This window comes from Camellia sinensis, chromosome 6, assembly GCF_055761805.1.
Source record: "Camellia sinensis isolate YWXY chromosome 6, ASM5576180v1, whole genome shotgun sequence".
Classification (NCBI taxonomy): domain Eukaryota; kingdom Viridiplantae; phylum Streptophyta; class Magnoliopsida; order Ericales; family Theaceae; genus Camellia; species Camellia sinensis.
In genome coordinates, this window is record NC_138966.1 from 25,693,816 (window position 1) to 25,718,250 (window position 24,435).

Sequence of the window (24,435 nt, forward strand, 5' to 3'; positions counted from 1 at the left end):
TTGTAGGCAAATTCGGCTAAAGGTAAATAGCTTTCCCAATTTCCTTGGAAATCAAGGACACACATTCGCAGTAAATCTTCCAGAGTCTGGATGGTTTTTTCTGACTGGCCATCTATCTGAGGATGGTATGTACTACTCAGTCTCAGTTCAGTACCCAATGCTGTCTGTAGGCTTTGCCAAAATCTCGATGTAAACTTCGAGTCCCTATCAAAAATAATGGACACAGGCACTCCATGCAATCTAACAATCTCATCAATATAAATTATAGCAAATTTGTCCGCATTGTAAATTGTTTTGACAGGAAAGAAGTGAGCAGATTTAGTCAATCTATCAACAATAACCCAAATTGAGTCCATACCTTTACTGGAGCGAGGTAAACCAACAATGAAATCCATAGTGATATGTTTCCATTTCCACTCCGGTATTGGTAAGGGTTGCAATAAGCCTGCGGGTCGTTGATGTTTAGCTTTAACTTGTTGGCAATGAAGACTTTTCGATACAAAGTCAGCAATCTCTTTCTTCATTCCCAGCCACCAGAAATTCAGTTTCAAGTCTTGGTACATTTTCATATTTCCTTGATGGATAGACAGTTTCGAATTGTGGCCCTTTTGCAGAATTCGTCTTTTCAGTTCAGAATCATTCGGTACACACAACCTTCCCTGGAATTTCAACACATTGTTCTCATATTTAAAGTCCGACCTCGGTTTGGACTCCCATTCATCAATGACCTTTTTCAAAAAGTCATCTTGTTGCTGCTTCTCTTTAATCTCCTCAATCAGTACCGGTTGAGCAGAAATAGCGACTAAGGTTCCACCTTGTTCACGCAAAACAATCTCAACTTCAAATTTTTCAAGGTCACATAGCAATTTTTTCTGCCCGATGAGTAAACAGGCTAAATTTCCAACTGATTTCCTACTCAGTGCATCGGTAACGGTGTTGGCTTTCTCCGGATGGTACAAAATTTGCAAGTCGTAATCTTTTATCAGTTCTAACCATCTCCGCTATCTCATGTTCAATTCTTTCTGTGTGAAGAAATATTTCAAGCTCTTGTGATCTGTATACACTTCACACGTTGCCCCATAAAGGTAGTGACGCCAGATTTTCAATGCAAATACCACTGCGGCAAGTTCTAAGTCATGGGTCGGGTAGTTCTTTTCATGCGGTCTCAGTTATCGGGAAGCATATGCAATAACTTTACCATTCTGCATCAATACACATCCCAAACCCTTATAAGAAGCATCACTAAATATGGTAAATCCATCCATACCTGAGGGTAGGGTAAGAATCGGTGCAGTCACAAGTCAAGTCTTTAACTCTTGAAAAGCTGATTCTCTCTGATCAGTCCAGTCAAATGATATCCCTTTTTGAGTCAACTGAGTCAACTGTAGGGCAATTTTGGAGAAGTCCTTCACAAATCTTCTGTAGTATCCGACTAAGCCTATGAAACTTCGGACTTCAGTAACATTAGATGGTCTAGGCCAATTCACTACTGCTTCAATCTTCTGTGGGTCAACTGAAATACCATCCTTACTGATCACATGTCCCAAAAACATTACATCGTCTAGCCAAAATTCACACTTCGTTAGTTTTGCATACAGTTTCCGTTCTCTTAAGGTCTATAAGGCAATGTTCAAATGATGTTCATGCTCTTCCGTGCTTTTGGGATAAATTAAAATGTCATCTATGAAAACAACTACAAATTCATCGAGGAATGGTTTGAAAATTCTATTCATAAGGTCCATAAATGGAGCAGGTGCATTAGTAACTCCGAAAGGCATAACAAGGAATTCGTAATGTCCATACCTCGTTCGAAAGGCAGTCTTTTCAATGTCCTCTGGTTTGACTTTCAACTGGTGGTATCCGGATCTAAGGTCAATTTTTGAAAAGACCTGAGCACCCTATAACTGGTCAAATAAATCTTCTATACCAGGCAGTGGGTACTTGTTTTTCACTGTTACCTTGTTCAGTTCACGGTAGTCAATCCAGAGTCTCAATTTTCTTTTTCACAAACAAAACTGGAGCACCCCATGGCGAAGTACTAGGCCTGATGAACTTCGTATCCAACACTTCTTGCAGCTGAGTTTTCAATTCTTTCAGTTCGGTAGGTGCCATTTTGTATGGAGCTTTGGAAACTGGCTGTGTACCCAGAATCACATCAATGGTGAACTCAATGTCCCTGTCAATCAAATCCCCTGGCAAATCATCTGGAAAAACATCTGGAAATTCTCTGACTATGGGAATACTGTCCACATTAGATTTAGCATCAGTAGGTACAGTCAATATAAAACATAGACACCCTTTACATCCTTTCTTAATTAGTTTAAAAACTTTCATAGACGAAATCAAATATGGGGGAGGCACTACACCAACTCCGTTAAATACAAATTCAGGCAATCCAGGTGGACGGAAAACAACTTGTTTTGTCACACAGTCTATGGTAGCATGATATTTTGTTAACTAGTCCATTCCCAATATCACATCGAAATGATCGATATTCAAAGGCAGTAAATCAATACACAAATGCACATCCCCAATAATAATTTCACATGCAGGGTACATGTAAGCACAAGTCATGGATCCCCCAACAGGTGAAGATACAACTAATAAATAATTCATCGGTTCTAGTGGTCTATTTAGTTTTCACGAAAAAGCATGCGAGACATATGAATGTGTAGACCCCGAATCAATCAGAACATAAGCATTTTGAGTATAGATTGAGAGTGTACCTGACACAACGGTCTCAGTATTCTGCACATCTCCCAGTATAAGAGCGAACACTCGGCCTTGCCTTAGAGGCTCCTTTCCGGTAGCTTTGGGATTGGGTTTCGGTGCAACAGTTGATGCTGCTGCGCTAGCTGCAGCTTTACTATTGCCTTGAGAAGTGGAAGGGCAATCTTTAACCATGTGACCCACTTTGCCACACCTATAACAAGCACCAGAGATTTTATAGCAAACCCCATTATGCCTTTTCCCACATTCAGAGCAGGGTAGTATAGAATTGTTTCCCTGGCTAGAACTGGTTGTTGACCCTGCATTTTGCTTTTTGTTCAATGGACTGTTTCGGCCTTTCTTAAACTTAAAACCCCGTCTCTTACCACACCATTCAGTCGCTGGTGTTTTGGTCTGTTTTAATGCCTCGATGTTCGACTTAGCTATTATCGCCCGATCAAGAACATCCACATATTTCAGTAACTTCAGCACATTGATTCTGTCAAGTATCTCTATATTAAGGCCGCCTTCAAACTTCCTGGCCTTTTTGTAATCAGTGTCCACCATGTGTGGCGCGTATCTGGCGAGTTTAGTAAACTTTGATTCATACTCTGCCACTGACATAGTACCTTGTTTCAACTATTCAAACTTAGTCACTTTGCGATCCCTGACACACTGAGGAAAGTATTTTTCAAAGAAGGCTTCTTTAAATTGAGCCCAAGTCAAAGCAGTATTGGTGTCATGAACAAGCATCCACCATCTTCTGGCCTCTTCTTGTAAAGTAAAGGTAGCCAGCAATACCTTGTGTGCTTCGGAACACGGAAACACTTTAAATAATTTCTCTGTTTCTAGAACCCATGCTTTGGCCTTTAACGGTTCAAGGCCTCCTTGAAAGGATGGTGGTTTCATTTTACTGAACTTCTGTGTCAAGGCAATTATATCCTCATTAACATTTTGCTCCGGTTGAACTGGAGGAGGTGGGGGCTGTTGGTTCTATTGTAGCCTCAAGGCCTCAGTCAACAGTTCAACCGTTCTTTCTAATCTTGCCATCCTTGCCTCAAATGATTCGAATTCATCAGCATTTCGTGCATTGTCCATTTCACTATAGGCAATATGGTAAGTTCACGCTTGAGCGAGAACCTGAGTCTCACGCTCAAGCGAGGGTCGAGCATCCGTCGAGCGTGAATTGCATGCATCCAGTACTTTTCATGAAGTTTGCAGTCCGCTCGAGCATAGGAAGTCACGCTTGAGCGGAGCTGCTTTGTCTGCATATCCGCTCGAGCGTAGAAAGCCACGCTCGAGCAAGGACCCTGTTTCAGCAAATTTTGAAAAGTGTTTTAAAGTGCATCCTTGCATCCTCTTTCCATCCTAGGCATTCCTAGGCCATGTTTGAGGCATCTTAATAAGGATATTGATGTAGAACCACACCGAGTCAAGATAGGGACTAAGTTGTTGATTCCCGAGTGTGTAACTTAGTGTGTGTTCGTTCTGTAACTGTGTAAGGTTGGCACCCAAGGACGCCCACTAGCTGCTTATAGCCCAGTACTCTGTGAGTAACAATGTTGTAAAGATATGTTCGATTATGATTATTTTCTGAATGATCAACTGCTCTGCTTACTGAAACGTTATTGTTTAATGAATGAATGTTTGTCCTATTTGTAAACTGTATCCGTGGCATCCATAGCAATTCACTGTTACTGTACTGTTACTGCTATTGTCACAGAGATCTCTGTCGGTTCCCATGTTTAGAACTACTACTGTTTACTGTTATTATAATAACCCGACCCTCGTACACGTTCTTTGTTATATTTTCGGATCCTATTTTGTGATTTTGAATGCTTACTGTGGAATCCTATGGGAAATTTAAATTAAGTAAGTAAACCATATGATTCAAGATGTCTATCTGTTCAATAAGGAAAGTATCTGTTACATGAGAACGCTTAGATCAGAAATTTGAAGCCTTAGAGGCTTAATTATCTGAAATTGATTTCACATATGTGATCAGCATAATTTTTAAGTAATATTAAGTATGTTTATGCAATTTCAATTTAGGATGATTAAACTGAATGATTTTCGTTTTATTCACCTATGATATGCTTATATAGAAGGATATATTCATGTTCATATCATATAACTTAGAAGAGTTTCTTCAAGCTATTTCCTAAGAGAGAAAGGATGAGAGAGAGAGTGGAGGTTTGAGAGGAATTCAACAAGGAGAAGGTAGAGAATCTAAGGAGCTCAAGCTTAAGGTAAATCTAATTATTTCCTACAACCTTTCTCTTAGCTTTGAGTAAGATTTTCCCTTGGTTATGGTATTTGAAGATAGTAATTGTAACCTTATGTATGTGTAGAAGTTAGTGGGTAGAATACTCTTACTTGGTTGCTTGATTCACTTTGAATTAACCATGGAGAAGTTGTATTTGAGCTTTTACTTTGAATTCAAATATGTGGATATATGTTTATGGATGTGTAAAGTTAGAATTCTCATGGATATGTGTATGTTGTGAGCTCAAGAATGATGAACTAAATTAAATTGATGTAATTGCCATCATCTTGACATGATTTTGGACCATGTATTATCAAGTAAGAATGTTAATTTGAGCCTTGTAAATATGTACCAAAAGATGGGATTTTGTAAGAAATTTTTGGACAATTTGAGCAGAATCGCCGCACGTGCGGGGGTCATGGCCGCACGTGCGGGAGTCATGGCCGCACGTGTGGGGAAATGGTGAAAAACAGGGGCTTGGACACTGTCAAAAAGGCACGTGCGAGACATTTTTGCCGCACGTACGGGAGAGTTTGCCGCACGTGCGGGGCTCACAGCCGCACGTGCGGCCCATGCTGAAAAACGTGAATCGCTCCGTTTTGCGTGTAAAACCCTCTAATGTTGTCGGAATATGTATTTGATGCCTTTTAATATGTATAAATTCCTTCAAAGTAAAACGAAACAGAAAGTGATCTAATATGGAAAGGAAACTAAATTGTGTAAGGTTGAATGTGTGCAGGGCACACTCCGGGAAGAACAAGCACATCATCGCAACACTGTGAGTAGTAGTATCATTATCTTCTTTACATATGGTTAATGATTTTCATTAGCATTTCGTTTACACGACTATGTTAATGTCTCAAGTACGCAACTATGATTAATGTTTCAAGTATGTATGACTCATGTATGTATGTTAATGTTCAAGCATGTTCCAAGTATGTAAAGAAAGGAATGGGAAAGATAAAATACCTTTATTCTATAAGACGCTGGGCCTATGGCCACTCATTATAAGCTATTGTGATATGAAGCAAAGTGCTACACGGAACTAAGTGCTACGACGTGAGCCACCTCTAGAGTCCGTGTGAGACACCTCTTGAGTTCGTATAAGTATACTTTCAAGGGCTTCAATGCCAACAAGTTACAAGGGCCTTGTGCCACACGTTTCAAGGGCCTTAGTGCCATATGTTACAAGGGCTTTGTGCCACCATGTTTAAGGGCCTTGTGCCACTATGTTCAAGGGCATTATGCCACCATGTTTAAGGGCTTCAAGCCGTTATGAATTAAGAATGTGATATATCAAGCTTTTATGTTCAAGATTGGGCCTAAGGCCGTTATAAGATGAATACAGAATCAGGCTAACTTTGTAACCTCTGCATTTACACATATACTGATATATGTCATGTTTCAAGTTGGGCATTGCTTCATTATGTATAACTATTCACTGAGCCCGGCTCACTCTCTGTTATGTCTGTTTCTGTAGGCAACCAACCAGGTGGTCAATCCTAACCTATGATGCCCGGTTCCTTTTGACAACCTTCTGTAGACACCCCATTTTTGACCGCCCTTAAGACTTGGGCACTACTGATGGTTTGCTCGGTGTTGAGAGATGTGCACGGCAAAGATTCAATTTCTTCGGCAAGAAGAGAGGCAAATCTTTCAAAACACCTTGCTTAGGGGTTTGAAGTTGAAGAAAAGAGGAGAAGAGGGGAGAAGCCAAGTTGGAGAAGAAGATAGGCAAGAATTGCTAAGAGAGAGTCGAGCAGTCCTCGCTGAATCGGGCTTGTTAATCTGCATACTTGGATTTTAGCTATGAGGCCACCACCATTGGAAAACTTACTTTCGGGGCTTCATTTTGCACTCAAGAATCTCCTAGAGCCAAGTCCGGGTGGGGGAGATATGATCAGTTGAAGTCGGGCATCATCCCGGTTGGATCGAATCTGCGCGGCTTCACGAAAAAGGACATAACTTTTTGCACAGAAGGAATTTTAATGCAAGGTTTGCACCATTGGAAAGCTAACTTCCAGGGCTTCAATTTGGACACCCACCGGCCATTTTTTGACCTTGGCAGCACCTATCGGCAATCTATTTATCCGGCCGGCAATTTATTGTGCCGACCGGCACTTTATTGTGCTGACCGGCAATTTATGCTGGCCGACGACCTTCCGGAGCATTCTGCAGATTGAGTGGATTCCAGCTGTGCCAGCTGGAGTGCACAGAATCGATCCCCCATGCACATGTGTGGTTGTTTTGCACCTTGTGAGCCTTTGAACCCCCCCTAACCTTCTAGAAGCTTGAACCCTTTGGCCAAGCTTCTTGGAGAAGCTTGGCCAGCTATTTTAGCTTCCTCTAGAAGCCTTGCACCCCCTTGAACCCCTTTGACCCTTTCCCTTTACTTAGCTTGTAAGTTAAATGCCTCTCTTGCCTTATATAAGCACCATTCCTCTCCCTTTGTCTAGGTTGGATGGTTTTGAAGCAAAAAAACCAGAGATATACCATGTATATCTGATATACATACATACAACCCTCAATCTCTCTCCATATCTCTCTCATTCAATCATCAAATACCCTTGTTCTTGGACCATTTCTTCACCAACCCATAGCACCACACCCCTACACTTCATTCCAGCACATTGGAGGTCATTTGCAGAGGCTAGGAGCACCCAAACTTCAACCAAAAGCTGCTGGTTCATTGGTCTACAAAGGTGAGTCCTCTTCTTCCCTTTTCTAGCCTATTCTTGCATCATATCTAAGCCATAGTTGCTGGTATATTTGAGTTCCGGCCAAAACTGAAAGTGGCCTTATTTTGAGCTATTCTACATGTTTGTTGAAGGGCTCAACACTGTTTGAGCCCTCCATCTTGCACTTGCTTCAATATCTACTTGTATGTCAATATTCTTGCATGCTTCACTAGCCTATCATTTTTCTATTTTTGGACCATGATCAAAACTGAAAGTAGCCTTATTTTGACCTTCTTAACATGTTTTATTAAGGGTCTTTGCTTGTTTGGTGAATGCTTTGTATACCTCATGTTATAGCCACTTTTGAGCCTCATTTTGCATTGCATTTCTAGCATGTTTGTATACTGATTTCGGGGCTTCCATGAACTGTAAATGTGCATATTTTTGGTCCCTCTTCAATGTTGTAGAAGGGCATTTTCCAGTTTGGGCTTTGCATATACCACTTGCTTCTTTGGCCACCATTTGGCCCGTTTTCTTTCATCAGAGCTTAGCCATATCTATGTTTGTTTTTGGGGTTTTTACAGTTCTGCAAAGTGGCTTATTTTGGGCCCCTCTTCAACGTTGTTGAAGGGCCCTAACATGTTTGGGGTCAGCAGCTGTGAGTTGCTTCATAATCTCATGTTTAGGGCCGTTTTTGTATGCCATTTTAGCCCCATCTTTGCTTGCTGTTTGGCCATGTCATAAACTGTAAAAATGCTTGTCTCAGAGCTGTCTTGCTTCTGTCTTCATGCTCCATGTCCATATTGTGCATGCTTTGTATAGCTGTAAGCCATTTCATGAGCCTAATCTTGCATTTCGGGATCTATTCCATGCGTTGAGTGTCGTTTCGTTATGTTTCGGGGCCGTTTTGCATCACCTATCGCCTCTGAAATTTGCATGCGAATTGTCCATGTTTGTGCCTTTCAAATGCGTCGAAAAGTCGCTTCATTATGCTTAAGTCTTGGACCATGTATCTATGCATGTTTGCATGTGATTTGCCTGCATGCACTTAGCATTTTGGCCACTGTTTTGGGCCTAACTAGAGCTACCTAATTCATGTTTAAGACCATCCTTTGCTTATTTGCATGCTCACCTTGCATGTTTGCTTGTATCGACATGTTGCATCCTTAGCTCGTATGCCTAAGTTGCATTGCATCTTGCATGCATCACCTTGCCTCTTGAGATGAGTATGATAGAGGTTAGGCCTCCTTGTGTGTTTATTTGGCTTGCATGCATTTTGAAATTGAAGTTGCACACTTGATTCTTTGGGCCATCATGCATGGAAATGCGTGATTGGTGGTCCGAGAATCGGGGCACATCCTCCTTTGAGTCATTAACATGATAAGGAATGTGATTGGTGCATAAATTGTTTGAATTGCATTGCCATGCAAGATTTTGCCCTCTGCTGCTGTGAGTTGCAGGTTCTGCAGGAATTTATTGCCGGCCGGCAGTATTTAGTGCCGACCGGCAGTCAATCGATGGCTGGTGGATCTATTTTGTGCCGGTGACTAAATTCTACTGCCGGTGGAAATTCTGCTCAGCCGATGATATCCCCCAGTGTCCTGAGACGCATCCCTGAGACTTTGGCAGTTTTCAGAAGAGCAAAGCAGGGAAAACAGAGGCAAACTATGCATGGCAGTGCGATTCCGAGCCAGTCCCGAGCATATGTTGCATCTGGCCCTCGCCCCGAGGAGGTTTACTGTTTTTCTTTAGTTTAGTTAATTTGTTAATTAATTAAGCAATTTGTAATATTTAATTAGCTTGCGTAGTTAATTAATTTGTATTATTATTTTGGTCCCTCCGAGCTAGGGCAAACTTGTAATAAGTGTGGGTGCGTGTGTGTATGTCTTCCAACCCCCACTTCTTTCTCCCTTTTATTTACCTGCCTATGATGGTAGACTAGGGCATATTTAAATTAGCATAACAGTATGATAGCATGCGTGCATCCATACATTTGTCTTACATGCACCAGGCTCGGCGCATCATGCTAACAGCATTAGCATTCCAAATCTAACTTGAATACATGCTACCTGCGCATTTTCACATGTCATTCATAGACTAGCCGAGCCTACTCTAGTGACATTCCGTGTGCGTTGCATTAGGCATTTAAACATGGACTTGGATCATGCATTGATTGCTAACGAGTTCTTTGTTTTGGCACGGAGTACGATGTAAGTATTTGTGCTTTAGCATCCTTGCATGCGTGTGAGTGTTGCCATGATAGCATGATTACCATGAGGCTAGTTGCTTACGTGATATTACTGCTTGAATGCCTGTGGATGGAGGTCGAATTGCTTAAATTGGGATAACACATTAAAACTGTGAATTTTAAAGCCCACTAGATAGTGGCAAAACCATCTTTTCTAAAAGCCCACTTGAGGGTGGCAAAACCTGCATTTTAGCTTACTTACGAGTAGCAAACCATATTCAAAACAAACATGAAATGTTTTGTTCCAATTTAGGTGATTTGGTCTATACTTGTTTGCTGCGCGCATAACATAGTAATTCTAGGCTAATAACCAGAATAAGAACACATAGACGTTTTCAAAACAGAATATCACGGTTAGTAGAGGCCGGTCTTCGGATCGGGCGAGAGGGGGTGCTCATAGCTGACCTTCCCCGATCGTACCCAAGTTCCCGAGCCGAGACAACTTTGGTGATGACGGACACGTGGCCTTTGGCACCGAGTCAGGGTTTCCTAAATTCCCCTTTAATAAAATATTTAGGTGGCGACTCTGTATCTGGCAAAGCAGTCCATGTTTGGCACTTCTTTCAAAATCTGTTTTCTCAAAATGATTTGCCGGATTTGGACTCTTTGGTTCAGATTTAGAACCGTAACAAAATCGAGTCCGAATTGTAGTAGTGAGGCCCACGCGGGCGCATCTACAGTTTCTGGCGACTCTGCTGGGGATTTTAGAGAGCTTGACTCGAACTCATGATATCCTGTTTTGATTTCGCTTATGTGTTTCTTTGCATTGCATGTGCATTGGTGCGCCTAGGAGACCGTGTTTGCCATCTGCCATTCCTGAACGGTTTGCCGGAGGCTTGTCTTGTTAAGGCATGACCATAAGGCTGACCGGTTATGGGCTCTGACAGCATGGGAACACAAACCCCGGTTTTATCGGGGCACCCTTTTTGACCATTCGACCTAGTGCATATTCGGAATCCATAGTGACCCTTCCAAACTAGGACAGGTTGCTTACCCGATAGGTTGTTTGAAACTGCTGTGTGCATAGTGAAACCCTAGCTCCTGACAAAATAGGACAGGGAAACCCTACCCCTCTATAGGGGTGTTTTGGCTCTCTCTTACTTACTATGTGCTTTTAGAGTGTATCTCTACAGGAACGCATATACTAGTTTGCAAGTCTAGGTATCAGGCCTGTTGGCATCAGCATCAGTATTTGGGGAATCAGTTTTACCCGAGGGTGTCAGTTTACAGGCAGATATTTGGGAAACAGTGATCAGTATTGAGTACAGTCATCCTAGTATGCTTGAATCCGTTCCAGTAAAATTGTGCTGAGATACTGTCTGTTTTCTCTTTTGCTAAGGGTAGTCCTGGAACTATAGCTTCAGAAGGCTTCGATATCCCTGGGGTACATTGGACTAGTGTTGATAGACTTTGTTAGGTCAGAAATTCAATTCAAGGGTAACCAGTGTTCTTTCGCTGAGGCAAGGCAAAGAAAGGCCAGTCAGGGCTCGCCGGTTCATCTGATCCGTCCGTCGCCAGCCACATCACCTTTGTTCAGACTCAGCAGACCATAATGGCCCAGGGTTCGGAAGAATTTGTAGCCGTGATAGCAGCGTTAAATCAGGGAACTGCCATGCAGGCTGAGACCAGTATTGAAATGCAGCGTCCATCTGGGGCATCTGCCTCACATCCAGCTTTGGGACCACAGCCAAACTTTGACCCACTTCCGCCAGTTGAAGATTTGCAGTGTTCGAATCCTCGAGAAAGGTTGACTCAAGCTTAGGTGCTCAGGCCCCTGGTGCAGCCTAATGAGAGGCTTTATTCCCTTGATGTTAATGAGCTCAATCCGACTGCAGTGAAGATTGCGAACCTTGAGAAGCAATTCAAAAAGGCACAGGGCCTTAACTCCATTCCCGACATTGAGGATGGGCACACCGAGGCTGCCGTACGGCTCCCAGACAGATTCAAAATGCCATATATTGACCGTTTCGACGGGTCTGGAGATCCAATGGTACATATCCGACTTTTCTTGGATGTCTTAAAGCCGATGGGACTGACTAAGCCACAAAAACTCTCTCTGTATGGAAGAACCCTGTCGGGTGTAGCAGCCACTTGGTACGCTAAGTTGGAAGATAAAGTGAAGCAAGACTGGGAAGAATTGGCTGAGGCCTTTGTTGATCAGTATTCCTACAATACCCAAGTTGAAATGACCATGCAAGAGCTTGAAACAACCCGCCAGAACCCAACAGAGCCTTTTGTAGAATTTGTTGCAAGATGGAGAGCAAAGGCAGCACAGATGACAGATCGGCCTTCCGAGAAGGATCAAGTGCAAATGATGGTGCGAAACCTCGAGCACGATATGTTACAAAAGTTGATAGTCGCTCCACTATTCACTTTCAAAAGTTTGCATGAACTGGGGGTTCAGGTCGAGAATGCGTTCAACAACGGGATCATTCCCAGAACAAGTGAACCGACAAGGAAGGCGATTGCAGGGAGTACCAATGTTGGTAGTAGCGTCATTCCCAAACCCACCGAGATCAATGCAGTCGCCACAGCCAACCCTTTTGCCAAACCAAGCCTACAAACAGCCGGTCCAGCCCGAGCTCAAGGCAGAACTTTCACTCCCCTCTATATGAGCCTGACTAGCGCACTAAAAGCCTTGATGGAAAGAGGGCATCTCAAACCCCTCGATCCTCAACCTCTTCCTGAACCACTTCCAGCTAGACATAATCCCTCCAAGTACTGTATGTACCATCAGCAGCGCGGTCATGGCACCGACCGTTGCTACCGCCTTCGTCATGAGGTCCAAAATCTCATTGACAACCGGACGATAGCTCCACCTTCAGCCCCCGATGACCAAGTACCTCATCCATATCTCAATCTGATCCACACACTGGCCGTCCCTTACGACCCCAGCATATACATCACCCCGGCCCATCTACCCAAGCCTGAGGTGTTTATCCCGGAAAGCATGGACTTATGCATGATGGGTGCATCTGAACCCCAATCATTTCAAACCCACGAACCAACTACTTCTAAGCTGATGAAAATGATTGAAGACCTTCAGAGAATTGTGGCAGATCTGGCCTTTGGAGTTTTGGCCCCGTCATCAACCGCATCACATACCAGGGAGTTCATGTCAAAAGGCTCCTCAAGACGGGCTGCATTTGAAGAAGGCCAATCCCTTGGCAAAGTGGAGGCAAGTGGTAAGAACAAGGTAGGGGTAGGCATTGGTTCCCATGAACACCTTCAGTGGGATATTGAGGCTTTGAAAGCCGAAGGGCTGAACAAACAGCAAGTCCTCGCAGTTGTTACAAAAACTGTGGATGACACTTTCGCCACTCAGAATGAGAGCAGTCTGAATCAAGGGGCAAGCCAGGAGAAGGGCCTTTGTACGAGGAATGTTCCTTTCAGCCCTAATCCCGTGCTCGAAAACGATTAGCAAACCCAGTCAACGCCTGCCAATCCCTTTGCTGGTGCATCCAGCAAAACTCCACAAACCTCAAAATACCCACCTCGAGGCCAGAGGGTATTCGCACCACTGTACATGTCTCTATCAGCGGCCTTTAGGATCTTGATTAGAGAGGGGGATTTGAAACCCTTGGAGCCGCGACCACTGCCAGATAGACTTCCTCACTCCCATGATCCGACCAAGTACTGTGCCTTTCATCAGCAAGTCGGCCATGTCACTGATGGTTGTTTCCGTCTTCGCCACGAAATACAAGATCTGATTGACAATAAGGTCATCGTCGCACCAACTCAACAAAGTCTATCGTCATTGGATGAGTGAACCTGGGGGATAATGCGGTGCGATCGGGGGATGAACCACCTGCGGGCGGCGTTCAGTTTACTTCAGATGTGGCGTTTGGCACGCACAATTCTGAGCAATGTGCGAACACTAGTTTTGGTACTTTCTGACTTGGGTATTGGGTCAGTTTTGTTGTTTTGTATTGAGTCAGTCTTTTCATACTGAGTCATTCAGGTCTGTCTTGTTGTGTCGAGTCAGTCCTGTTTTGTTAGAGTCGGGTGATTTCGGGGGTATTACCTCGGACATCACTCGCTTGTTTTGTGTTTGTCTTTTCTTGCTTTCTTTGGAGTCTGTTTCGGCCGAGGAGCCAGTTACACCAACAGATCTGAATGAAACAGTAGTGAATTTCGCACTCTTGTGTTTGCTTCTGCCGTGTGCCAGTTGTGCCAGAAGTTTGAATGAGATGACAGTGCTCTTCGCCTGCCTTTTCTGTGCCTTTGAAGTCATTGTAATGACCTAAGTTTTCTAAAACTTTTTTCGAAACATTGTGATAAAAAACAAAGAGGAAAGAATTCCTTGGGTTTTGTAAAATTTAATCAATTGAGAGAAAGAGAGGCATGCTAAGCCCTTAATGATCGAGATCATGCTTGTTAATGTGAGTACTGAGAAGGATCCTCACTTGATCCAGATTGGTCCCACACTGTCTTCAGCACGAGCGATCTATCGCTTTCTTAAAAACTTTTAAAAACAAAATGTTTTGCGCGGTCCTGCGAAGACCTGTGTGGAATCGCTCTTGAGATTGTGCAGCCTAGAATCGCCCTCAGCCTCGAAACTCAACCCCTTCGCTCCCAAACCTTGAACTTGAATTCAGAAGGTTCAACGGTCAACCACGATGTGAGGCCTGTGTGGCCAGATTTGAAGCAGCCCTCGAACAAGAGGCCAGGAAAGCCAGATCAAAAAGATCGGAAGATCAGAATGAGCTTGCAAAGCTGGAACGGAAGTACCCCTCGAACTAGGGGAAAAGATATCAGACACGATCAAAGAGCTGAAGATGAGTCCTCTTGCAAATCAGCAGCCATTCTCCTGGATTCAGATGATTTCAGGGTCTCAAAACCATTTGGCATGGACCAAGCTACACTTTTACCCTTGAGAGGCTCGCTGGGCCGAAAACCCGGAAGGGCGACCCAGGCAAAAGTTAGAGCAAAAAAAAAAAAAAAAAAAAAGGAACAAAAAAAAAGAAGGAGAAAAATGCAAAAGAAAATGGAATGAAGAAAATGCAAAGAACAAAAAAAATCAAAAAGAAATGAAAAGAATTGAAAAGAAAAGAAAAACAAAGCTCGCAAGGTCGAAAACCCGCGATGGGCGCTTTGGCAAAAGTTAGAGCACAAAAGGAGAGGTTAAATACTCGAGTGTACCTTAACCCCGAACTACGTAAGGCTTGATTCCCATCTTTGGGATACGTAGGCAACTTCATTCCGAAGTCCAGCCGTAAAACACTTCAAAATCAACTGTGTCCATGTAATGGTTTTGATCATCTTTGCCTTCTCTGTATCTGAGAGTTCGGTTGTCATCGTTACTCTGAGGACTGATTGCAATACGCTGCGATGCCATCCAAACAAGGGGCAACTTTCCGTTGCCATACAGTGTGCCGCAGTGCCATTCAAACAAGGGGCAACTTTCTGTTGCCGTGCAGCTCTTTTCAAGCAAGGGGCAATTTTCCTTCGGATCTGAAGTTGTGCATCTCAAGAGTAGGTTCCGTGCTTGTTGAGCATTGGCCGTTTACAAAAATAGTTTTTGAGAATTTTTACTGAGGTTGACTATTCTCTCGAAAATTATTCCATCTTTTCTAAAACTGGACCATTTCTTGGACCTAAAAAGGGAAAATTTTCAGTGCTCATAACCTAACTTGCATGATTTTCAAATCAAAAATTGAACAAGTATGTTAATCTGACTCTCATATTGGTCAAAATTCTTTCAGTAGAAAGCAAAAACAAAAAATGGTCAAAATAATGAACTAGGGGCACAGTTGAGTCAGGCTTCCTGTCTTTCTCCCGTTGTCAATGCATCTGCCAGAAAGGGCACTCTACCTGCCAGAAAAGGGCACCACTAAAGCTGACCGTAAAAGGGCAGAAGGCTCTCACATCCTCCACGCAACGAGGTATCAAGCCAAGTGCGAAGCACGAACGGGAACAGATCAAGATATTCCACTCCTTTGTTTGGACAGATCTAATCACGTCCAAACTCCCCAGTAAGAGCATCGTCAACCAATGTCGATTGCAGATCTGCTGCACATCCAGCCGCATCGCAACCCCTCTGCGGGAGAAAGTTCACTATTGTGAGCAGAAGAAGAGAATCTAGCAGAATGCTTGGGGCAAGAACCCGCAACTTCCTGTTTATTCATCAACCACCCTGGGGAGGGATGAAAAATGAGAGATTAAAGAATAGAGAGATGTGCGCTGAGAGAAAAAGTGAGAAAAGGGTTTTTTCAGAAAAACAGAGCCTGAGGGCCGAATGATGTGAGGATCACAAATGAGAAAGGGTGGGAAATAATACCCAGTGAAACAGGCTCCCTGTGCACGTCTGTGTGTCGTGTCTTTTGTTTTGTTTGTCTCGATTCTTGCTTTGAGTCGTTCCGAGCATGTCTCGATGTGTTTAGGTTGTTTACCTTTTGTTTTCCGTTGTTGAGTCGTAGTGCGCTGTGTTCAGTCGTAGGCTCAATACCCGGCTAAGAACTCATTTCTTAACTTCAAAAATAAAATCACTTTGTGCTTAGAGTGCTGTGCCATTCTTCACGTTTGTGCAAAACAAGATTCGTTCTTTCATAAAACTACAGGGTTCAACCCCAATCATGTCAGAACAGTAAAACCAGGACCTATTCGAAGCTATATGGGTTCCAGACTACAAAGCAAAAGAAAAGAGGGAAAATCGAAGCATTTGAGTGTGTTCCACCTTCAGCAAATTCCGTGATTGTACTCCGGATATACCTCTTCAGGCCTTGTCAGTGCTCCGAAGAATGAGTGTGCCTCTACTCCAAGCTTAAGCCTGCTTCAAGTCAGAATGGCAATTAAAGCAGCAGCAGATGTTATCTCTCGTCAATATAAACAAGGTGTGCCCTTTTTGAGCTGAGTGTGTTACAAAGTCCTCCGAAAGGTAAATCGAAGGCACCAGAGTACATGTTTGATGCCCTTCCATTGCATAGAATGTGCACTTTCGTATACATTTCTGTGACATGCGTGCCGCACATCGTTATGATTCATGCATAGAATATGCTTGCTTTCGATTCTGCATAGAATTTGCTTTCAATATTGCGTAGAATATGCTCCTGTTTCTTGCATAGAAAATGCTCGTATCTTTTGCATAGAAAATGCACTCTTCCATACTTGCATAGAAAATGCACCTCATTTGCATAGAACATGCATTCACTCGCACTATCTTGTGCACTTACACTTTGTATCTCACTAGCATTGTCTTGTGCATCTTGTGGTTGTATCTCACTCGCACTATTTTGTGCATTGCATTTCAATCACGCTGTTTAGCGTATCGCACTGTTCAGTGCATTTCAAATCAATCGCGCTGTTTAGCGTATCGTACTGTTTAGTGCATTTCAATCGCGCTGTTTAGCGTATCGCACTGTCTTGTGCATTTCAAAATCAATCGCGCTGTTTAGCGCATCGCACTGTTTAGTGCATTTCAATCGCGCTGTTTAGCGTATCGCACTGTCTTGTGCATTTCAAAATCAATCGCGCTGTTTAGCGTATCGCACTGTTTTGTGCAGTTTACATTCGCGCTATTTTGCACACCTCAATCGCACTGTTTTGTGCAGTTTATCATTCGCGCTATTTTGCGCATTGCACTGTTTTGTGCAGTTTACATTCGTGCTATTTTGCGCATCGCACTGTTTTGTGCAGTTTACATTTCGCGCTATTTTGCGCATCTCAATCGCACTTTCTTGTGCATTTCACCTCCATCGCACTGTTTTGTGCATTTCAAATCACTCGCGCTGTTTAGCGCATCGCACTGTTTTGTGCATTTCAAATCACTCGCGCTTTCTTGCGCATTGCACTGTTTTGTGCACCTTACTTGCATTTTGCATGCATTCTATCGCGCTATCTTGCGCACCTCACCTGTACTTGTTAGTACATTGCATTGTTTTGAATACAAACCGGCTTCGCGTAGCGTATAAGTCCAATTGTCAAAGCCTTCCTGCATATCATTTGCATCCTGCCCCTGAACTACGCTGGTTTGATTCCTTGCAAAGGGATACGTAGGCAGCCAGTGGGCACAACCATTTATTTATCGGTATTTTGTTTGTTTGTCCAAGTCTTCGGCCTTGTCAAAAATAGGTCGTCTCTGGGCTTTGACATTCACTCCCGTCATTCTTATGACTTCCGAGTTCTGTCAAAGAGGGGCAACTGTAGACACCCCATTTTTGACCGCCCTTAAGACTTGGGCACTACTGATGGTTTGCTCGGTGTTGAGAGATGTGCAGGGCAAAGATTCAGTTTCTTCGGCAAGAAGAGAGGCAAATCTTTCAAAACACCTTGCTTAGGGGTTTGAAGTTGAAGAAAAGAGGAGAAGAGGGGAGAAGCCAAGTTGGAGAAGAAGATAGGCAAGAATTGCTAAGAGAGAGTCGAGCAGTCCTCGCGGAATCGGGCTTCTTAATCTGCATACTTGGATTTTATCTATGAGGCCACCACCGTTGGAAAACTTACTTTCGGGGCTTCATTTTGCACTCAAGAATCTCCTAGAGCCAAGTCCGGGTGGGGGAGATATGATCAGTTGAAGTCGGGCATCATCCCGGTTGGATCGAATCTGCGCGGCTTCACAAAAAAGGACATAACTTTTTGCACAGAAGGAATTTTAATGCAAGGTTTGCGCCATTGGAAAGCTAACTTCCAGGGCTTCAATTTGGACACCCACCGGCCATTTTTTGACCTTGGCAGCACCTATCGGCAATCTATTTATCCGGCCGGCAATTTATTGTGCCGACCGGCACTTTATTGTGCTGACCGGCAATTTATGCTGGCCGACGACCTTCCGGAGCATTCTGCAGATTGAGTGGATTCCAGCTGTGCCAGCTGGAGTGCACAGAATCGATCCCCCATGCACATGTGTGGTTGTTTTGCACCTTGTGAGCCTTTGAACCCCCCCTAACCTTCTAGAAGCTTGAACCCTTTGGCCAAGCTTCTTGAAGAAGCTTGGCCAGCTGTTTTAGCTTCCTCTAGAAGCCTTGCACCCCCTTGAACCCCTTTGACCCTTTCCCTTTACTTAGCTTGCAAGTTAAATGCCTCCCTTGCCTTATATAAGCACCATTCCTCTCCCTTTGTCTAGGTTGGATGGTTTTGAAGCAAAAAAACCAGAGATATACCATGTATATCTGATATACATACATACAACCCTCAATCTCTCTCCATATCTCTCTCATTCAATCATCAAATACCCTTGTTCTTGGACCATTTCTTCACCAACCCATAGCACCACACCCCTACACTTCATTCCAGCACATTGGAGGTCATTTGCAGAGGCTAAGAGCACCCAAACTTCAACCAAAAGCTGCTGGTTCATTGGTCTACAAAGGTGAGTCCTCTTCTTCCCTTTTCTAGCCTATTCTTGCATCATATCTAAGCCATAGTTGCTGGTATATTTGAGTTCCGGCCAAAACTGAAAGTGGCCTTATTTTGAGCTATTCTACATGTTTGTTGAAGGGCTCAACACTGTTTGAGCCCTCCATCTTGCACTTGCTTCAATATCTACTTGTATGTCAATATTCTTGCATGCTTCACTAGCCTATCATTTTTCTATTTTTAGACCATGATCAAAACTGAAAGTGGCCTTATTTTGACCTTCTTAACATGTTTTATTAAGGGTCTTTTCTTTTTTGGTGAATGCTTTGTATACCTCATGTTATAGCCACTTTTGAGCCTCATTTTGCATTGCATTTCTAGCATGTTTGTATACTGATTTCGGGGCTGCCATGAACTGTAAATGTGCATATTTTTGGTCCCTCTTCAATGTTGTAGAAGGGCATTTTTCAGTTTGGGCTTTGCATATACCACTTGCTTCTTTGGCCACCATTTGGCCCGTTTTCTTTCATCAGAGCTTAGCCATATCTATGTTTGTTTTTGGGGTTTTTACAGTTCTGCAAAGTGGCTTATTTTGGGCCCCTCTTCAATGTTGTTGAAGGGCCCTAACATGTTTGGGGTCAGCAGCTGTGAGTTGCTTCATAATCTCATGTTTAGGGCCGTTTTTGTATGCCATTTTAGCCCCATCTTTGCTTGCTGTTTGGCCATGTCATAAACTGTAAAAATGCTTGTCTCAGAGCTGTCTTGCTTCTGTCTTCATGCTCCGTGTCCATATTGTGCATGCTTTGTATAGCTGTAAGCCATTTCATGTGCCTAATCTTGCATTTCGGGATCTATTCCATGCGTTGAGTGTCGTTTCGTTATGTTTCGGGGCCGTTTTGCATCACCTATCGCCTCTGAAATTTGCATGCGAATTGTCCATGTTTGTGCCTTTCAAATGCGTCGAAAAGTCGCTTCATTATGCTTAAGTCTTGGACCATGTATCTATGCATGTTTGCATGTGATTTGCCTGCATGCACTTAGCATTTTGGCCACTGTTTTGGGCCTAACTAGAGCTACCTAATTCATGTTTAAGACCATCCTTTGCTTATTTGCATGCTCACCTTGCATGTTTGCTTGTATCGGCATGTTGCATCCTTAGCTCGTATGCCTAAGTTGCATTGCATCTTGCATGCATCACCTTGCCTCTTGAGATGAGTATGATAGAGGTTAGGCCTCCTTGTGTGTTTATTTGGCTTGCATGCATTTTGAAATTGAAGTTGCACACTTGATTCTTTGGGCCATCATGCATGGAAATGCGTGATTGGTGGTCCGAGAATCGGGGCACATCCTCCTTTGAGTCATTAACATGATAAGGAATGTGATTGGTGCATAAATTGTTTGAATTGCATTGCCATGCAAGATTTTGCCCTCTGCTGCTGTGAGTTGCAGGTTCTGCAGGAATTTATTGCCGGCCGGCAATATTTAGTGCCGACCGGCAGTCAATCGATGGCTGGTGGATCTATTTTGTGCCGGTGACTAAATTCTACTGCCGGTGGAAATTCTGCTCAGCCGATGATATCCCCCAGTGTCCTGAGACGCATCCCTGAGACTTTGGCAGTTTTCAGAAGAGCAGAGCAGGGAAAACAGAGGCAAACTATGCATGGCAGTGCGATTCCGAGCCAGTCCCGAGCATATGTTGCATTTGGCCCTCGCCCCGAGGCGGTTTACTGTTTTTCTTTAGTTTAGTTAATTTGTTAATTAATTAAGCAATTTGTAATATTTAATTAGCTTGCGTAGTTAATTAATTTGTATTATTATTTTGGTCCCTCCGAGCGAGGGCAAACTTGTAATAAGTGTGGGTGCGTGTGTGTATGTCTTCCAACCCCCACTTCTTTCTCCCTTTTATTTACCTGCCTATGATGGTAGACTAGGGCATATTTAAATTAGCATAACAGTATGATAGCATGCGTGCATCCATACATTTGTCTTACATGCACCAGGCTCGGCGCATCATGCTAACAGCATTAGCATTCCAAATCTAACTTGAATACATGCTACCTGCGCATTTTCACATGTCATTCATAGACTAGCCGAGCCTACTCTAGTGACATTCCGTGTGCGTTGCATTAGGCATTTAAACATGGACTTGGATCATGCATTGATTGCTAACGAGTTCTTTGTTTTGGCACGGAGTACGATGTAAGTATTTGTGCTTTAGCATCCTTGCATGCGTGTGAGTGTTGCCATGATAGCATGATTACCATGAGGCTAGTTGCTTACGTGATATTACTGCTTGAATGCCTGTGGATGGAGGTCGAATTGCTTAAATTGGGATAACACATTAAAACTGTGAATTTTAAAGCCCACTAGATAGTGGCAAAACCATCTTTTCTAAAAGCCCACTTGAGGGTGGCAAAACCTGCATTTTAGCCTACTTACGAGTAGCAAACCATATTCAAAACAAACAAGAAATGTTTTGTTCCAATTTAGGTGATTTGGTCTATACTTGTTTGCTGCGCGCATACCATAGTAATTCTAGGCTAATAACCAGAATAAGAACACATAGACGTTTTCAAAACAGAATATCACGGTTAGTAGAGGCCGGTCTTCGGACCGGGCGAGAGGGGGTGCTCATAGCTGACCTTCCCCGATCGTACCCAAGTTCCCGAGCCGAGGCAACTTTGGTGATGACGGACACGTGGCCTTTGGCACCGAGTCAGGGTTTCCTAAATTCCCCTTTAATAAAATATTTAGGTGGCGACTCTGTATCTGGCAAAGCAGTCCATGTTTGGCACTTCTTTCAAAATCTGTTTTCTCAAAACGATTTGCCGGATTTGGACTCTTTGGTTCAGATTTAGAACCGTAACAAAATCGAGTCTGAACTGTAGTAGTGAGGCCCACGCGGGCGCATCTACACCTTCGTGTATCCAAGCACTTACAAGGCCACCCATTTTGTGAAGTCTACTAAGATAATTGGCTTATTTCTTGGCTACCCTTCCAAGGTTGATTGTGTATAACTCCAATAGTTTTTGTTACATGCCCGACTACAGGGCTGGGTCTGTATATGTGTTTATATATATATACTGTCAAGAAATATTTTTGGATTCTATCAACCTCTTATGGTGCATGTAATGTATGAGATCCTGGCATGTTAGAAATAGCTCAATGGGATTTGCTTAATTTTGTATTCTTGTATGTTTTGTGCTTCCGTCAAGGCCCCATATGATATATATATACCAGGTTATATGTCTGTTTCTGAATGGGTCATGCCCGAATTTTTAGGGGCAAGTTGGGGGTGTGACAAGTGGTATCAGAGCACGAGTTGCTATCTCACACACGGGTCCATTGAGCTTTAGGGTGTCTAGAAAAGCTTTAGGCATCTTGCATGACATTCTGAAAGTATATGAAAAAGCGATGGCAACGATAAGTCTACTCTGATAATGTTAACACTTTTGAAATATGTCTATTATGTATAAATGATTATTGTGTAGGCAATGGTGAGGACAAGGACAGAAGATACAGAAGATGCTACTTCTGCACGGTTGGATAGAATGGAGAGAATGATTATGGAAATGGCGGAGACCCTACGGCAACAACAGCAACAGCCACAACAACCACCCCCACCACCGGTACCTCCACCGGCAGTACAAGATTTCCATGTTGAAGACCGGACTATCACCCTTACTAAGGAGTTTAAAAAGATGAAACCGCCATCCTTCAAAGGAGGAATAGAACCAATGAAAGCTGAAGCATGGGTGTTGGGAATAGAGAAGTTATTCGAAGTCTTTCCTTGCACGGAAGCTCAGAAGGTGCAATTGGCTGCCTTTACTCTTGAGGATGAGGCACGCAGATGGTGGATGCTTACAAGAACTGTACATCAAGGGTTGACATGGGACAGATTTTTGGAATTGTTTTATGACAAGTACTTCCCTCAAAGCATGCGAGATAAGAAGGTAACGGAATTCGAAACTCTCAGGCAAGGGAACAAAACCGTTGCAGAATACAAAGCCCAATTTGCAGAATTAGCTCGGTTTGCACCCCATATGGTGGATACGGATTATAAGAAGGCGCGCAAATTTGAAGGGGGATTGCGGAGCGCCATCCTAGATAAGGTCAACATGTTGAAGTTACCTACTTACGTTAACGTGTTGGAGAGAGCCGTTATAGCGGAAGGGAATCTCGCTACTCAGAGTTGAATCTCAGAATGGAAAGGGAAGAGGCAAAATACTCAATGGTCGAAGGGATCGCCTGCTCCACCAAACAAGAAGCAGATTTTCGGGAGTTCAAATACTTCTACCCCTAGTCAGGATTCAATACCGACTTGTCCGGAATGTGGAAAGAAGCATCGTGGAACGTGCTATCGGAAGTCTGGAGCCTGTTTCCAGTGTGGTAAGACGGGTCATTTGATCAAGGATTGCCCTCAAAGAAACCAACAAAGTAATAATAGAACCACTACAAGTTCAGCGGGGTCTACACCAACTTCCAATACCAAGGCAACTGCTAATAATAAAGACACTGCGAGACAAGGCAGGGTGTTCGCATTGGTTCCGGGAGATGTGCAAAACGCGGCAACAGTGGTGTCAGGTACATTTATCGTTCACGGTCATTTCGCTCATGTGTTATTTGATTCTGGCTCCACCCACTCTTTTGTGTCGAAACTATTTGCTCCTAATTTAGATAAAACGGAAGAAAAACTGTCTTATATGTTGTGTGTATCTTCACCTTTGGGAGGTCCTGTGATTTGTACTTCTATATATGTTGCTTGTGAACTCCAACTTGGGGATATCCGGGTGTATGCCAATCTGTTACCTCTTGACATGGCCTATTTTGATATTATTCTGGGAATGGACTGGTTAGGTGAATATGGTGCAACTATAGATTGTTTGACTAAACAAATCAGTTTCTACCCTCCGGGACAATCAGAGTCTACTTTTCAGGGACATGGAGTGACTCCTCCACCATATTTAATTTCCGCAACAAGGGCTTGTAAATTAATTCAGAAAGGGTGTCAGGGGTACTTATGCAGTGTTCTAGAGGAGCAAGTGGTGAGTGGGAATACCGACATGATCCCAGTTGTCTGTGAATTTCCGGACGTCTTTCAGAAGAATTACCAGGACAGTTAATAGACCGTGAAATTGAGTTTACAATTGAAGTAGCACCGGGAACTCAACCCATTTCTAAGACTCCGTATAGAATGTCGCCAGTTGAGATGAAAGAATTGAAAATGCAGTTGCAAGATTTAT

General features: G+C 43.3%; 1 protein-coding gene across 1 annotated transcript; it reads left to right on the plus strand.

The window, feature by feature from the left end:
• Positions 1 to 22,929: 22,929 nt before the first annotated feature.
• On the plus strand, positions 22,930 to 23,388 carry LOC145793227 (uncharacterized). The gene has a single exon (XM_082875993.1). It carries the CDS (start codon positions 22,930 to 22,932, stop codon positions 23,386 to 23,388), a length of 459 nt encoding a protein of 152 aa, XP_082732119.1.
• The last annotated feature ends 1,047 nt before the right edge of the window (positions 23,389 to 24,435 follow it).

Excerpts from the sequence above, each read along its gene's own strand:
- LOC145793227 (XM_082875993.1), top strand. The coding sequence starts at position 22,930 with ATGAAAGCTGAAGCATGGGTGTTGGGAATAGAGAAGTTATTCGAAGTC.